Source organism: Scyliorhinus torazame, chromosome 2 (assembly GCF_047496885.1).
Source record: "Scyliorhinus torazame isolate Kashiwa2021f chromosome 2, sScyTor2.1, whole genome shotgun sequence".
Lineage (NCBI taxonomy): Eukaryota > Metazoa > Chordata > Chondrichthyes > Carcharhiniformes > Scyliorhinidae > Scyliorhinus > Scyliorhinus torazame.
The window spans coordinates 298739608-298757614 of record NC_092708.1 but is presented as its reverse complement, the minus strand read 5'-3'; the positions used below and the strand labels follow the sequence as shown (position 1 = coordinate 298757614).

At 45.8% G+C, this 18007-nt stretch overlaps 1 protein-coding gene across 7 annotated transcripts in view; it reads left to right on the top strand.

Annotated features, from left to right (window-relative positions):
- Window positions 1-18007, top strand: part of mipol1 (mirror-image polydactyly 1) — a 654701-nt gene that overhangs the window by 204665 nt on the left and 432029 nt on the right. For all 7 annotated transcript variants that reach the window (XM_072488851.1, XM_072488861.1, XM_072488810.1 and 4 more), the window contains one exon: window positions 7038-7275. In XM_072488851.1, the coding sequence (XP_072344952.1) occupies window positions 7038-7275 (238 nt within the window). The remainder of the gene's footprint in view (window positions 1-7037; window positions 7276-18007) is intronic.

The window sequence follows — 18007 nt, the reverse complement described above, 5'->3', positions numbered from 1 at the left end:
GGGGGATGACCTACAGGGGGAAGGCCCTAGCGGTCAGGTCTCTGGCACTGACTCTGGCCCTGGGGCTCAGAAGGGAAGGGGGGAGAATAGAAAAGCAATAGTAGTAGGAGATTCAATGGTTAGGGGAATAGATAGGACATTCAATGGTTAGGGGAATAGATAGGAGATTCTGTGGTCACGAGCGAGACTCCCGGAAGTCATGTTGCCTCCCGGGTGCCAGGGCCAGGGATGTCTCGGATCGTGTCTTCAGGATCCTTAAGGGGGAGAGGGAGCAGCCAGAAGTCGTGGTGCACATTGGTACCAACGACGTAGGCAGGAAAAGGGGTGTGGAGGTAATAAACAAGTTTAGGGAGTTAGGCTGGAAGTTAAAAGCCAGGACAGAGTTGTCATCTCTGGTTTGTTACCAGTGCCACGTGATAGCGAGGCTAGGAATTGGGAGAGAGTGCAGTTGAACACGTGGCTGCAGGAATGGTGTAGGAGGGAGGGCTTCAGGTATTTGGATAATTAGAGCGCATTCTGGGGAAGGTGGGACCTGTACAAGCAGGACGGGTTGCATCTGAACCAGAGGGGCACCAATATCCTGGGAGGGAGGTTTTCTAGTACTCTTCGGGAGGGTTTAAACTAATATGGCAGGGGAATGGGAACCGGATTTGTAGTCCAACAACTAAGGTAGCCGATATTCAGGACGCCAAGGCATGTAGTGCGGCAGTGGGGAAGGGAACACTGACAAAGGAGAGTACTGGCAGGCATGGTGAAGGGTTGAAGTGTGTATACTTCAACGCAAGAAGCATCAGGAATAAGGTGGGTAAACTTAAGGCATGGATCGGTACTTGGGACTACGATGTGGTGGCCATCACAGAAACTTGGATCGAAGAGGGGCAGAAATGAGTGTTGGAGGTCCCTGGTTATAGATGTTTCAATAAGATTAGGGAGGGTGGTAAAAGAGATGGGGGCTGGCATTGTTAATTAGAGATTGTATAACAGCTGCAGAAAGGCAGTTCGAGGAGTATCTGCCTATTGAGGTAGTATGGGTTGAAGTCAGAAATAGGAAAGGAGCAGTCACCTTGTTATGAGTTTTCTATAGGCCCCCCAATAGTAGCAGAGATGTGGAGGAACAGATTGGGAAACAGATTTTGGAAAGGTGCAGAAGTCACAGGGTAGTAGTCATGGATGACTTCAACTTCCCAAACATTGAGTGGAAACTCTTTAGATCAGATAGTTTGGATGGGGTGGTGTTTGTGCAGTGTGTCCAGGAAGCTTTTCTCACACAGTATGTAGATTGTCCGACCAAAGGGGAGGCCATATTGGATTTGGTACTTGGTAATGAACCAGGGCAAGTGATAGATTTGTTAGTGGGGGAGCATTTTGGAGATAGTGACCACAATTCTGTGACTTTCACTTTAGTAATGGAGAGGGATAGTACAACAGGGCAAGGCTTACAATTGGGGGAAGGGTAAATACGATGTTGTCAGACAAGAATTGAAGTGCATAAGTTGGGAACATCGGCTGTCAGGGAAGGACACAAGTGAAATGTGGAACTTGTTCAAGGAACAGGTACTACGTGTCCTTGATATGCATGTCCCTGTCAGGCAGGGAAGAGGTGGTCGAGTGAGGGAACCATGGTATGGATCTATTCTACTTTAAAGGTCATGACTATCTAGTCATCATTGACTATTATTCCAACCATCCTGAGGTGATTATGCTGAATTATTCAACGGCAAGATCTGTTATGTGAGCAGCAAAATCTGTTTTTGCTCGCCATGCGATTCCATTACAAGTTGTCTTTGACAATGGTCCTTGCTTCACCAGCTGGGGGAGCACACAATTTGCAGAACAGTATAATTTTAATCACATCACATCAAGCCCATTGTATCCTTAATCAAATGGCAAAGCAGAGAAAGGCGTTTGAATAGTCAAAAAGCTGTTCCATAAAGCAATTGATGACAACAAAGGCTTATCTTTGGCACTGTTGATGTGCAGAGCCACACCACTGTCATCAGGCTTATCGCCTGCCCAGATGTTGATGGGAAGAAAAATTCACACCACGTTACCAGAGATCACTATTCCAAATATGGATCATCAAGAATTACATAACCACCTACGGTTACGAAAACAGAAACAAAAAGAGAACTATGACAAGCACACAAAACCTTCATCTAAGTTAAAAGAAGGCAATGACATTTGTATACAAAATGCTGATGGTGGATGGCAACACATAGCTAAAGTTCTAAGACAAGTTTCATTCATATTGTATTTGGTTCAGACAGTACAAGGTTCAATGTTCAGAAGAAATAGAAGAGCATTATTGCAAATAAAACATCATGTTCCATCCCAAGCTCAGAATGTTATTGCTCAGGATGACATCTTCAAAGACATTGACTTTCCTAATCCTTCATTGTCACCAATGCAACAAGACAATTTGGAAGATCAATTGCATACTTTGACAAAACCACTGAGAAGATCAACTAGAACGAGGAGACTACCGAACAGATTAAATTTGTAATGATTGTAAAATCTATTCATATATCATCAAGAATGTGACGTAACAGTTATTTTACAACTGAATGTAAAAAAAAAAAACAAGTTAATGATTCATGCTCACTCATGTAATGTTGAAACAAATAAATGTCACAAACAAAGTCTCTAAATAACTTTTTTCCCGAAGAAATGGGATGTGACATCATAAATGTAAGATGAACTGCAAGGGTTAATGAAATGTCTAAATCAACCTACATATACAAGTATACAAGGGGAGCTACATATACAAGTATATAAGACATTGATGCTAAGCCTTGGGGGAGTGAAGTGAAGGAGCTAGCTGGAGTACAGACTGAAGGAAAAATAGTGTGAGTGAGAGCAGATCATAGTTAATGTAATAGTGTAGAGATTAGTAGTAGATGAGTGTAGATTATATGTTAATTATCAACTGTGTATTACATAGGAGTAAGTGTTGAATCCAATTAAGTAGTGTTAATAAATATATAGCTTTGTTCAATTTAAAAGCTATTTGTGGTCTTTGTGAACACTACGCCAACCATCCTGAATTTTGCAACACAAAGAACACCACAGCCTCCTTTTTAAATATTGTGAAACTTTAGACCACAGAAAGAGGCCACTTGCCTATGGGGACTGTGCTGGTTCTTATTGCCATGCATTGAGACACCTTAAAATAGTACCATTCTCAATAATGGCGTAATTGTTTAATGCCAATTCAATTCAATGAGTCATTTACATAAATTGCTTAAAATGAGACAGGCACTCTAAAACAATGTGTACTTCAATGCAAAAATGATACCCATGCTTGAAGAATATTACCCCCTACACATTCAAATAAGTTCTGATTAGGAAGGAGGATTTACTAGCCACATTGTAGGTGTGTGAGTCGGATTGTTTTTCAAGAATTGTTATCTTTGACTGCTTTTACTCTTGTCCAAATCAAGTTAGATTTTCTCCATTCAGTCTTATTTACGTTTGATTACTTTTGTTCCAGTTTTGGTAATGAAAACAAATGAAATAATTGTCGATTCACACTGATCTTCGAGTATTTTTAAACAGAATAGATCATTATTTTTCAACTGTTGAGCAGTTAGTGAATTGAACTGAGAAAATGAAATGGAGCTCTCTGAATGCTATTTTTTACTTTTTGCTTCAAGCTACAGTGGCGTAAGAATTTCCTTAAAATAAAGTGCCATTTATTTTAAGGAAATTGTATGCTGGTTTTACACTGGAACATGAATACATGTGAATTTCCTGGATTGGTTCCAACACTTCCAACCTGCGTCTGACTAAACCCTTATGTCCATGGCTGTGTCGCAATGCAACAGACCATATTTGGTTGCAGTGCGACCCATAGTCACCTGACATGCCATGATTGAGCATTTTCAATCACAGAATAATATTGACATTTTGCAGCTTTATTACTCAATTTTCACTTTGTCAAATGAGCCTTACATTAACCCGAGTAAAGTTCTGCCAGACTCCAAACTTGAGACTTGCTGGACCACCCACCTCACTTTTTCCAAAGAATAAGTGGCCAGAATGACTTCCTCAATGCCAACTTTCAGTTGAATGAATGTCTGAACCATTCACATGGACTGTTCATTTGAGCACACAAATCTCAATAGGTAATATATCAGAGTTTTAAAAACTAATTCAACTTTAATACTGAACATTGCATAAAAGTATATTAAAAAAAAAATCAAGGGTTCTATTCTTAAATTATTTGTTCATGGGAAGTTGCTGGAAAGGCCTGTGCTTTGCCCAACCCTAATTGCCTTTCAGGCAAACCATCAAAAAGTGAAATTCAGTCGGGATACATTAATGCAGTTTAGTGGAGAAAGTTTGCTGTCTGACTGACGATAAGAATAAATGAAGAATCAAGGTGTGTACATGCAGTATAAGATTTTTAAAAAACCTGCATGGAACTGTGGAGCATAAAAAATGCGTGTCAAACTGAAAACCATTTTTGCAACATTGAACCCATCCTCCAATAAATCTTAAAGAACTGTTTAAAGACAAAAATACTATAAATTTAATGTTAACTGTTCGTCGGAATATTACTATATACGCTATTTTTACAAAAGAATATGGGATGTGTGAATGGGATAGGGAGAGATAACTAAAATCAGAGGAAACCCTTGTGGAGTATGAATAACAACATAGACCAGTTGAGTCAAATAGCTACTGCTGTTTCAATCAGTGGACACAGTCTGTTTTGGCTTTTGAGATCTAAATATTTGTTCACGCACCTATTGCAAACACCACTCAGGGCACAGTGGTTAGCACTTCTGCCTCACAGCTCCAGGGACCGAGATTTAATTTTGGTCTCGGATAACTGTCTGTATGGAGTTTGATCTTTCATAGAATGAGAGAATTTACAGCGCAGAAAGGCTATTTGGTCCATCGAATCTGCACTGGGCGTTGGAAAGAGCACCTTAATTAAGCCAATGCCTCCACCCTATCTCCGTAACCCCACTAACTTTATGGACACTAAGGGCAATTTAGCAATCCCAATCTATCTAATCTGCACATCTTTAGACTGTGGAAGGAAACCGGAGCACCGGAGGAAACCCACGCAGATACGGGGAGAAAGTGCAAACTCCACACAGACAGTCACCAAATGCTGGAATTGAATCCATATCTGCGTGGGTTTTCTCCAGGTGCGCCGGTTTCCTCCCACAGTCCAAGGATGTGCAGGTTAGGTGGATTTGCCATGCTAAATTGCCCCTTAGTGCCCAAAAGGTTAGGTGGGGTTACTGGATTAAGGGGACAGGGTGGAGCCATGGGCTTAAGTAGGGTCCTGTTTCCAAGGGCCGGAGTAGAGTCGATGGGGCGAATGGCCTCCTTCAGCACTGTAAATTCAATGATTTGCAAGAAATTACATGGTGAACTAAGTCAGGGTTACATGGAAAGTGGCAGTCAGGAGCATCATCAAGTCTTGCACTGCACCAGAACTATGTACCCGATCCTAAAATTAACTCAGCGCGCCTGCAACCACCTAGCAAGTAATAACACAATGTTTGCAAAGACATTATATCATATATTTTGTAACTTCCTTAGTTCATAAGATACAGGAACAGAATTAGGCCATTTGGCCCATCATAGTACATAGAGCATACAGTGCAGAAGAAGGCCATTCGGCCCATCGAGTCTGCACCGTCCCACTTAAGCCCACACTTCCACCTATCCCCATAACCCAAGAACCCCTCCTAACCTTTTTTTTGGTCACTAAGGGCAATTTATCATGGCCAATCCACCTAACCTGCACGTGTTTGGACAGTGGGAGGCGGAGCACCCGGAGGAAACCCACGCAGACACGGGAAGAACGTGCAGACTCCGCACAGACAGTGACCCAGCAGGCAATCGAACCCGGGACCCTGGCGCTGTGAGGCCATAGTGCTATCCACTTGCGCTACCGTGCTGCCCCCTCGAGTCTGCTCTGGCATTCGATATTGGCTGATCTCATCCTGGCCTTAACTCCACCGCCCTGCCTGTACTCCATAACCCTTCAACCCATTACCAATTAAAAATCTGTCCAATTCCTCCTTAAATTTACACAATGTCCCAGCATCCACTGCACTCTGGGGTAGCGGATTCCACAGATTCACAACCCTTTGGGAGAAGTAGTTTCTCCTCGACTCCATTTTAAATTTGCTACCTCTTAACCAAAGGCTATTAAGTAATGGTTTCATTATTTTTTGATTGCAAACTAATTATTCTTGTTTGTGGACCAATGTTATTTGTTATTTTGTTATTCTTTACATTTTTGAATATATTAATATTTCAAGTTATCAAAATCTGTATGCATAGAATAACTACAGTGCAGAATAAGGCCATTTGGCCTATCAAGTCTTCACCAACCCTCTGAAAGAGTACCCTAGCCAGGCCCACTCTCGCGCCCTACCCCGTAACCCAACCTAACCTGCACATCCCTAGACACCTCAGGGGCAATTTTCCGCATGGCCAATCCACCGAACCTGCACATTTTTGGACTGTGGGAGGAAGCCGGAGCACCCAGAGGAAACCCACACAGACATGGGGAGAATGTGCAAACTCCACACAGTCACCCAAGGTGAGAATTGATCCCGCGCCCCTGGTGCTGTGAGGCAGCAGAGCTAACCACTATGCCGATGTGTCACCCCTGGTTTTCCATTTTATAGCATTACTAATCTCCCAATAAAATGATCTATTGAAGCTTGTTGAATGTAGCTGTCATATTGAAACGTGATGCTGAATGGAAATTTATTTTACTTGATTCAGGTGACAGGCATGTAACTCTGATTACTCATGAAAAATGGAATCAGGAAAATATTGAGACGTGTAATCTATTCTTCAAAAACCCCAATTATACCCAGCAGAAAGGAGAGCTGCTTGTTTCCTCGAGCTGTAAAAGCTGAACGCAGTCCTCTGCAACTCTCTCTCAAAACAATGTATGATTCTGCTGAATGTTGGAATTGTACAAGTAACTGCTTGTATGTTGTAGGTAAATGAACATGCCCATTCTTATAAGAAATCTCAGGAGCATCCTTCTTTTCCAGATGCTTTAAAGCAACTCATTGCTTTAAAAATTGACACCGGTGATTGGACGCAGCAGGAGCACCGTGGCCTATCTAGAACTTGCAGCTTTTACTTGGAAGATGATGAATGCAGAAATTCCAAACATGACACTGATGCCTCCATTCCTTTGCAAATATCTAGCAATTTCGCACCAGTTTCCTCTGCAGAGCATTATCAAACGATGAACTCTGAAAATAAGTTGGATATGCAAAGTAAAATGTAAGTAAACAATATAAGGTATCATTTTCATTTATTTTCATTCATGAAGTACATTTTTATGGTTTAATTGTGAGCAATTAAAAAACGTATTTCTAACATTACAAGTAATTAGTGAAGTTTATTATAAAATTTACCTTTGACCTCTTGCTTTGTATTGAATTCATCCTGGCACAAGGAGTTAAAGCTTATTGATTGGTTTGCTCCAATCATAAAATTGAATACTCCACAGAATGCTACTGCTGATCTGTCAAAGTTCTGACTTTGATCTACTTGAGTCTCGGTCATGAACAGCAGGCATGTTTGAGTGTAGTCAGGATTGGGATTCAAAATTTCAATCTTGTCTGGAGTCACAATATTATCCAAATGCATAAATAATTGTATGATCTTTGGGATATTTTTGTCGCCATGATGTCCTTGCCTAAAATGGAAACACTGTTGGATTAAAACCAAAGAAATGAAAATCCTGTGACATTCTGCTCAGATTTGGGATGTTCACAGAATTGGTCAGAGTATCCCAGTCTGCTCTGTGGTATCACCACTTCTCCACTGGCTAAATGTGCAGACATAAGTTGGAGACTAATAAATATTGAATCGAACTGGCTTGCATTTACTATTTTACGAAGGAAGGGACAGAAGAAGGGTACAGAAGTGGTTTACAAGGATGTTGTCTGGTATGGAGGGCATTAGCTACGAGGAGAAGTTGGATAAACTCTGTTCTCACTGGAACGGAGGATGAGCGGCGACCTGATAGAAAAAGTCTACAAAATTATGAGGAACATGGACAGAGTGGGTAGTCAGAAGTTTTTTTTCCAGGGTGGAAGAATCAATTACTCGGGGACATGGTTACATGGTTTAAGGTGTGAAGGGAAAAGTTTAGAGGAGATGTGCGAGGGAAGGTTTTTTATACCGAGGGTAGTGGGTGCCTGGAACTCGCTGCCGGACGAGGTGTTGGAAGCAGGTATGATAGTGATGTTTAAGGGGCATATTGACAAATACACGAATAGGATGGGAATAGAGGAGTACGGACCCCGGAAGTTTAGAAGGTTTTAGGTTAGACAGGCTGCATGTTCGGCCTAAGCTTGGAGGCCTAAGGGCCTGTTCCTGTGCTGTGCTTTTCTTTGTTTTCTTACCATGTGACTGATTTTCTTTCATTTAAAAACAAAGTGAGTGAAATGACAGCCTTTTAAAGCAGTTATGTTGAACACAGTTAAGTGTCTACTTTGGCATCTTACTATTGCAGTCTGATTGCTCGAACAAGCAGTTAAGAATTGCAAAAAGACATCAATACTAGTTACCAGTTAGTTTTATTTCATGTATTCAGACCGTGTGAGGATAGCTAGATTCTCAAATCCAGAGTGAGTAATTATTGGGGCAAAATCATTTCAATTTGTTTTAAAGTTAAACTCAAAATCACAAATGAAATGACAGTAATCAACCACTTTGCCAGGAGATGCTTGTGTAGGAAGTTAATTTTGAACGTGCTTCCACTACCTACATGCTGACCTGCACTAATCTGCATTCAACCATGCCTTACATAATTGCTGGACTTCACATATCCAACGTTGAATTTAAACCAATGTTGAACTTAGAATCTTGGCCTTGTCTCCAAACCCTCCACCAATGTACCCTAACCTGCAGCTCCAATCTCTTCAATTCCAAAATCCTCACAGACATTTTTTTGATTCTATACATACCAACCCCCTTGTTGATGTCAAAAATGGCAGCAAACTCATTCCTAAACCCCTTTTCATTATCTACTCCTCTACTTTTGAAAAACTTTAAACATATTTCTTTGTTTTAAGCACTACTTATTGCTTATGACTCAGTATCCCTTTGAGAAGCAAGCACGTTGAATCATTTTCTGCTTCCTAACTTCTTCATTTAAAGGCAAGTTAGCATTGCACCCGATCTCCGTGATTTTGAATTGTTTATGATCCTCTGAATGTGTTATGACAAATTGTTGCATTCGTCAGTGTTATATAACTCCAATGGAGGTCCCAGGATCAGGACCAGACGGTTTCCCATGACCTCCCCGGAATATGAACTTCCCCTTTAGGGGGCAGGACTTCCCATTCCAGGGGATGGGGCTTCCCCTTAACAAGGAGAACCCCAGCTGCATAAAAACCCTGGCCTGGTTGTAGGTTGGGAAGGAAACCCTTAGAACAGTGAGCTGCCATCGATACCGGTTGCTATGCACCCTGTCAACTTCGTCTAAGCTTTGGGATGCCCCACGACTAGCTGCCGAAATGCCGCACACAGGAAAGCTGGAACCTTTTAACCCAAGTACAGATGACTGGGGGCAATATGTGGAACACATGATCTATTTTTTCGAACAAATGCGATTACCGGCGATGAGAGACAAACTGTGATATTACGAACGGCTTATGGAGGGCCCACCTACAGTGTGATAAAGAGCCTGACTCACCCGGACCCCCCAGATACCCGCTCGTTCACTGCCCAGGTAGCATTTCGACTCGAACCATCGCTCATCATCACTCATCATACGGCATTTCCGGTTCCACTCGGCTACTCAGGCCCAGGCCGAGTTTGTGAGTGACTTCCTGGCTCGTCTCCGAAGACTAGTTGAGACTTGCAAATTCGGAGCGACATTGGATGAGACACTCCGGGACCACTTGGTATGTGGACACCATGATGCAACGGAAATTACTAGCTGAGGCCAGGCTGGACCTGCAACAGAGTGGAGATAGCCATCTCCAGAGAAAGTGTCGAACGAAGGACCTAGGAACTCCAGGGACTGGCAGTGCTCAGTGTGGGACACCAAAGCAAGCACCATTCACACTTGGCTAGAACCGAGGAGGCCGTCCCCTGACAATGGGACACGTACCGGAGGAACACAAGCCACCGTAATAGAGGTCGGGTACGCCACCGGACCTTCTCCCCCGACCAGGGGGAGCTGGAATACGACCACCTGCCAACTGGGCTGTAGAAACCAGGGAAACTGGAGGCCCTGTGAGGATCTACCCACCCGCCGACCCACTAGGCGCGACCACCGCTATGTGACAGGGCTTACTATGTGGAAGACGGCGACAGCGCCTACCAGAGTGTCGCCCATCCAGATCTCCCTGCAAATTAATGGACACCCAATCTGCATGGAACTCAACACTTGGGCAGCAGTGTCTGTAGTCAGTCACCGTACTTTCGACCACATTCATTCTGGCCTTCTATCACTGACCCTGTCGGACACCAACGCGAGGCTGGCCACATTTACGGGAAACCACTGGCAATAATAGGCACTTCAACTGTTGGGGTCGAGTATGGTCAACAATCTTCACAAGTTCGTTTGGTGGTGGCCTACGGGAAGAGTCCGAGCTTGTTGGAGGGGGTAACTGGTTGCACCACCTGCAGTTAGATTGGCAGCGGGTGTGTCGCATGCAGCCACATGGTCCTGAAGGTGGTCTGACAAGGTTTCCATCGGTATTCCAGGATGGCTTGGGCACCATAAAAGGGGCCATGGTCAGGATAAGTGAATCCTCCTCCTCTACCACGCTACCTCTGCGCCCGACCTGTCCCGTACGCCTAATGACCCAATGGACGCTGAATTGGACCGGATGGAGAATTTAGGCATCATACGCCCTGTGCAGGTCTCCGACTGGGCGGTGCCAGTCTTCTGGGCATGAAACCAGATGAATCAGTACATTGTGTGGCAACTATAAGATGATGGTCAAACATGTGTCCCCACTGGACCATTATCCGGACCCGAGAATTGAGGTTCTTTACGTGAAGCTCAACGGAGGTTGCACGTTTATGAAACTTTTTTTTGTGTTTACATTCAGTGTACCTGATTACATTTTTCCAATTAAGCGTCAATTTAGCTTGGCCAATCCACCTACCCTGTACATCTTTGGGTTATGGGGGCGAAACCCACGTTTATGAAACTTGACATAGTCACGCTTTCCTCGAGTTGGTCCTGGCCCAACAGGAGGCTATATGAATACACCTGCCTGTCCTTTGGGGTATCCGCCATGTGAGCGATATTCCACTGAGTAATGAGAATATCCTGCGAGGCCTACCTCGCATGGCAGTCTATCTAGACAACGTCCTGATCACTGGCTCATCTGGCAGGAGCACCTACAAAACCTGGCCCAGGAACTGAGGCATTTTGAGGAAGCCAGCATTCATCTCCGGCAGGAGAAACCTGTCTTCAATGCCGCCGAAGTAACGCACCTCGGCTACTGCATAGACTCCCAATGGAAGAAAAGGTGGAAGCAATTCGGCACGCTTCCGTACCAGATGGCCCAACGGAACTCCGATCATTCCTCAGCCTGATGAATTACAATGGCAAGTTCCTTCCAAACCTGACCACCACTTTAGCCCCTCCTCCACCCTCTGTTAAAGTAGAGGCGACACTGGGAGTGGGCCCGGGAACAGCAGGCGGCTTTCGCCAACTCTCCTCATCAAGACTACTGACGCACTTTGACCCATCCAGGCCACTCCTGTTGACAGTTCTCCATAGAGCGCATGGCTGTGCTGGCCCACACCATGGACGACAGGTTTGGACGTCCCATTGCATTCACCTCCAGAATGTTGGCCGACGCAGAGAAGCAATGTGCTCAAATCAAAAAGGAGGGTTTGACTGTCATGTTTGGGCTCATGAAATTTCATCAATATGTCAACAGGCATCTCTTCACCAGTCCCTCAGACTACAACCGCTCCAAGGACTCTTCAAGGAGGATCAAGCGATTCCCCCTATTGCTTCCGCCTGCATCCAGCGATGGGCATTGCTGCTTGCAGCATATGACTATGTTTTGGAGCGCTGCTCTGAGGCCTAAATTCCCCACGCCGGCATGTTAAGCCATCTGCCGCTGCCCACCAGGTCACTTACACCAGCGGAAGCTGCCGTGGTCAGTGCCGCCCTCCTTTTATGGACTTGTTACCCGCCACAGCATCCCGCGGGTGGACCCAGACTGACCCTCAGCAATCCCGCATCCGCCACATGGTGCTCAGCACAGGGCTTTACCACAGGACCAAAGATGCAGGAGCTTAGCATAGAGGACGGCGTGCTCCTTTGGAGGACCCGTGTGGTGATCCCCGAATATGGACAAGGCCCGCTTCTGATGGGCCTCCACAATGGACACCCAGAAGTGTCCAAGATGAAAATGTTAGCTCAAAGCTACTTTTGGTGGCCTGGCATTGATGCAGATATCGAGCAGGTGGCCTCGCGCTGCGTCCAGTGGCAGGCACAGCAGAGGTTGCCTCCTGCAACCTGCCACCAGTCGTGGGAATGCCCAGATTGTCCAAGGTCTCACCTCCATATAGACTTTGCGGGCCCCTTTCAGGGGTCAATGTTCCTCGTCCTCTTCAATGCCCCCTCCAAGTGGATGGTCGTCCTCAAGATGTAGGCGACGACGGCCCGGACCACCATAGAGAAACTCCGTCAAATTTTCAGCATGCACGGCATACTCGAGGGGCTGGTATCAGACAATGGTACGGCGTTTATGAGTACGGAATTTGCGGCATTCATACCCACCAACAGGATCCATCACTTGACACGATCACCCCATACCACCCAGCTTCGAAAAGCAGTGCAAACTTGTCAGCTCGAGATGAAAAAGCAAAATTGGGATCCTGAGAGACCCACTTGGCAAGGTTCTTATTCTGCAAGACGAGATGTTGACGAGTCGCCGCCTCTGCACCCGTTTGAGTCTCATCTTTCCGGATATTGTTTGAGTCTTTCCGGATATTGGTGTGCAAATTCACCACGCTAATGACCAAACCAAGGCGGACACAAGCTGTCACAGGCCACTGCGCTCGTTAGACCCAGGAGACGCGGTCCAACTCCGTAACGTCGGCAACGGGGCCACTTGGATCCCGGGTGACATGTTGCCGAAAACGGGCCTGGTTTCTTACAAATATGGACACAGAACCGTGAGTCTAATCGCCACATGGACCATGTCCGAACGGCATGGTGGATGCGCCAGCTGTACTGGCCATTGATTCGGATGTTTCGGCTTTGCCGTCTTCACCGCTATCCCTGCCGCCTCTGTTACCGCCACTGTCCCCGGCTCTGCCGGTGGTCAAGGATCCAGATATCACTTTTGAGGACATTGAGATGCCGCACGACACATCGCCTAGCTCCGACTTGGAAACTAAGATGAACATTCTGCCACCACCAGAGGCGCTGTGCCGGCTCTCGTGACCACACCAGTGATGCCGCCATCGCCCAGATGCTCGTCACACAAACGCCACTCCCCGGTTCGATATGCGCCCCTTGACGCTGCGAGGTCTGCGCCTGAACGCCGTCCACGGGTGAAACGGTTGAAAGGCACTTACCCATGGATGTCAACTTTGCTCCGGACTTAGGGGAGTAGGAGGGTCATAACCTCAATGGAGGTTCCGGCATCAGGACCGTCCAGTTTCCCATGACCTACCCGGAATATGAACTTCCCCCTTAAGGGGGCGAGGCTTCCCCTTAACAAGGAGAGCCCCAGCTGCATAAAAACCCTGCTCTGGTGACAGGTCAGGGAAGGAATCCCTTCGGGGGAGTGGAGGAGTATTGGAATTATATTGAAATAAACCTTCATAAATTTCTCCAATCATCTAGGCGTTCTTTTTATCAGGGATTCAACAGTAAGGTAAGATGGGAACAAAGAAGGACTTTATAAAAAGCATGGTGTCATATAATGTCAGTTTTGCAACTGTAACTTTGTGTGTGAGTGACCAAACGTCGTTGTTTCCCCACTGGGACATAACTAAGCGGTTGCTGCTTCCCCATAGGAAGGAAAATCAGAGATAAATTGAACCTGAGATTTTCTTGCACCTCCCTGCAAGCAGACAAATTGTTGGTTTTAGAACAGGATTTGGATAGGCCTGGAGCCGTTTTAGTTGGAAATCCGTAGAATCCCTACAGTGCATAAAGAGGCCAATCGGCCCACTGGGTCTGCACTGACACTCTGAAAGAGTACCCCATCCTATACCTGTAATCCCAACTAACCTACATATCTTTGGACACTAAGGGGCAATTTTAGCATGGCTCATCCACCTAACCTACACATCTTTGGATTGTGGGGTGAAACCGGAGCACCCAGAGGAAACCCACGCAGACACAGTGAGAAAGTGCAAACTCTACTCACCTCGTGCTGTGAGCAGCAGTGCGAACCACCATGCCGCCCATAATGGTGAATCATAGAGAGGAGAATCCCAAAGTGAGCAAGAAATAAAATAGTGAAAAAGATGGATTTGTGCCCTCAACAGAAAAAATAGGACTGAGAAAAGCAGATGTAGTACATCTGACATGTTGTATTGTTTTGTGATGTTTTCAGGACTTGGATTCTTTTACAGTTGAGATCCACAGTTTCTGTATTCTGTTGTTGCTCCAATTATAAATGCTGCTGCACTCCCAGCAGTTCTGGGAAGAGAGGGGAAAGCTGAAGAGCAATACTGTGAATAATGGAAAGTCAGAATGTAACTTTGTTGGGTAGAGGTGTTGCCAGTTTCTTTTCCTCTGTCTTTTCCTACGGCTCTGTTCCAATTATGGCAATCAGTGAGTTTGCCCTTCTTTCTTTTGATATCAATGTTCTAATGCTCAGAGTCGCCAGGTATCAAATGATGCCACCACAAGGTTCAACCGGCTATCGATCAAAGAGCCAAACACCAGTTAGTTAGTTCAAGGTTAAGGGTACTTTATTTACACACAATTAGTCATGCAACATAAACACTACTAGTTAACTACACCTATCGACTAAGACAACCTGTACTTAACTTTGGGCATCCGGCTTAGGTCAGAGAAACAGTGGCCGCTTTTCGATTCTGGATCTATTGAGTTCAAAGGAGTAACTGCTGCTCAGCTAGGCTCATCTGTCTGGTAGCGAGCGTTGAACTTGGACTTGCTTCTGGAGTTGCTGCAATTGGAGATGGTTATGACCGGACACCAGGTCCAAGGGAGGACGAACATATGGCGAACCCTTCTTCTTATACTTGGGGATTTTCGCGCTCTTTTGGTCGGTCCTTCAGTTTGGGCCCCACTAATTGGGTAATCCCTGATCACTCTGTTCGATTCCTAACCAATAAGTGGGCGGGGATCTGGATGGCCCAAGCGGTCATTGACTCCGCTGTTGACGCTTCCCTTGAACAGGGAGTGGAGCCGAAATGTCTGGGTCTGTACCGGTCGCTCGAGTACCAGTCCTTTGTCTTGGTGGAGATGGGCCATCAAATGCTAATCGGCCCCATCAAAATGCTAATTGGTCAGAGTTTCAATACCGTCTGGACTTCTTGCTTGCAAATATACATTTCGGGTTCTGAGCCTGCCTGAGTCTTGTCTTGTCCATTTCCCGCTAGGCTTTACGAGTTTCTCTGTCCCTAGTTGTAAGTGGCCATCCCAGATGGCTACAGAGGGAAACCCAATGATCTTATCGGGAGGGAAAAGCCAAATTCGGGAAGGCAAGGGATGGGAACCCAAGAACAACACTTGGGAAGAAGGAGTCCAAAATCAATCCTAGGAAATGGAGAAATGAAGGATGAACATGCCAATGTAAACTGGATAAGTATAGAAGATTGACATCATGAATTAAACAAGAGGGAATTAAAAATACGAGTTAAGCTTGGGGGTTAGAAGGGAAGAATGTCTCTGTGGAGGGACGTATTTCTACAATTTATCTGTCAACAGTGGAATCATATTTCAGTGGAGAATGTCTCTTCAAACAGAGGGAAGTGGACAATCTCTCTGAACCAAAGGAAAATATGCTTTTTTAAAAAAATATTATTATTCTCCTTTTTCATATTTTCTCCCAAATTTACACCCACCAACAATAAACAATAATCAGTAACAAATATAATGTCAATCCCCATATCAATAACAACAATCCCATCCTCCCACCAAACCCCCAAACAGTATCCTGCATGTTAACATAAACAAATAACAAAAAGGAATCAGGAATCACTTTTAGTCACCATTAACACATACAGTCAATCCCCCTCCCCCGCCCCACCCCACCCCTTATGTTCGATGTAATCCAATTCTCAAAAGTGCATAATGAATAACGGCCATGAATTGTAGAACCCCTCCATCCGTCCCCTCAGTTCAAATTTGACCTTCTCAAGAGTCAAGAATTCCAGCAGGTCCCCCCACCATGCCAGGGCACAGGGTGGAGAGGTTGATCTCCATCCCAACACGATCCGCCTTTCGGTGATCAACGAGGTGAAGGCTACAACATCTGCCTCCGCACCCATTTCCAACCCTGGCTGATCTGACACCCCGAATATGGCTTCCCATGGGCCCGGGTCCAGTTTCACGTGCACCACTTTAGAGATTAAGCTAAAAACCTCCTTCCAGCAATCCTCCAGCTTTGGACAGGACCAAAACACATGAACGTGGTTTGGCCCCCCCCCCCCCCCCCCCCCCCCCCCCCGTGCAACGCTCGCACATATCTTCTACCCCCTCAAAGAGCCGGCTCATCCTCGCCCTTGTGAGGTGCGCTCTACGCACCACCTTCAGCTATATCAGCCCCAACTTCGCGCACAAGGTGGAGGCGTTCACCCTCCGGAGCACCTCACACCAGAAGCCCTCCTCCATACCCTCTCCCAATTCTTCCTCGCACCTTGCCCTGATCCCATCCAGCGGTGCATTCTCCTCTTCCAAAATAGCCCGGAAAACAGCCAACACTACCCCCTTCTCATGTCCCCCTGTCATCAGCACCTCCTCCAGCAATGTGTAGACCTGCTCTACCGGGAAGCTCTGCATCTCCTTTCTGGCAAAGTCTGAAACCTGCATGCATGTAAATATTTCCCCCTGCTCCAGCCCATACTTCGCTCCCAGCTCCTTCAATCCTGCAAACCGACCCCCAAGAAACAAATCTTTTAAAGTCCTAATTCCTTTCTCCTTCCATCTCCGAAAATTTCCATCCCACTGCTCTGGCTCAAACCTATGGTTCCCCCGCAATCGGCATTTCCCTTGACCCTGCCCCTAACCTGAAGTGCTGGCGAAACTGCCTCCTAATTCACAATAAAGCTATTACTACCGGACTCCCTGAGTACTTCCCCGGGGCCCGGGGCCGTCGGGAGTGGCACTGTTGCTAGTGCCTTCAATCCCTACTCCCTACACAAACTCTCCTCCACTCTGACCCACTGGGAGTCAACCCTTCTGACCCCGCTCTGTACCTTCTCCACATTTGCCGCCCAGTAATGATACATCAGGTTCGGGAGACCCAAACCACCTGCCTGCCTTCCTCTCTGTAGCAACACCTTTCTAATTCTGGCCACCTTCCCTCCCCATATGAACGAGGTAATCATCCCTTCAATCTCTCTAAAAAATTTTAACCGCCTGTACCCGATCCGCCAGTGACAGAAGGAGACCAGCTCACCTGGCCAGATCAGCTTTCACCCTCCCCACCAAACTAGAAATGTTGTACCTATGGACCCCCCCCCCCCATTCCCGAGCAACCTGCACCCCCAGGAATCTAAAGTGAGTCCCTGTCCTACACAATGGCAACCCCTCCACCCATGTCCCCACCGCCGGCCGAGACACCACAAAATATTCACTGGATAAAAGCAAATTACTGCGGATACTGGAATATGAAACCAAAAGAAAAATGCTGGAAAATCTCAGCAGGTCTGGCAGCATCTGTAGACAAATGCAAAGATGCCAAACAATGCTAGGAATGCAAGCATTAGCAGGTGATTAAATCTTTACAGATCCAGAGATGGGGTAACCCCAGGTTAAAGAGGTGTGAATTGTCTCAAGCCAGGACAGTTGGTAGGATTTTGCAGGCCAGATGGT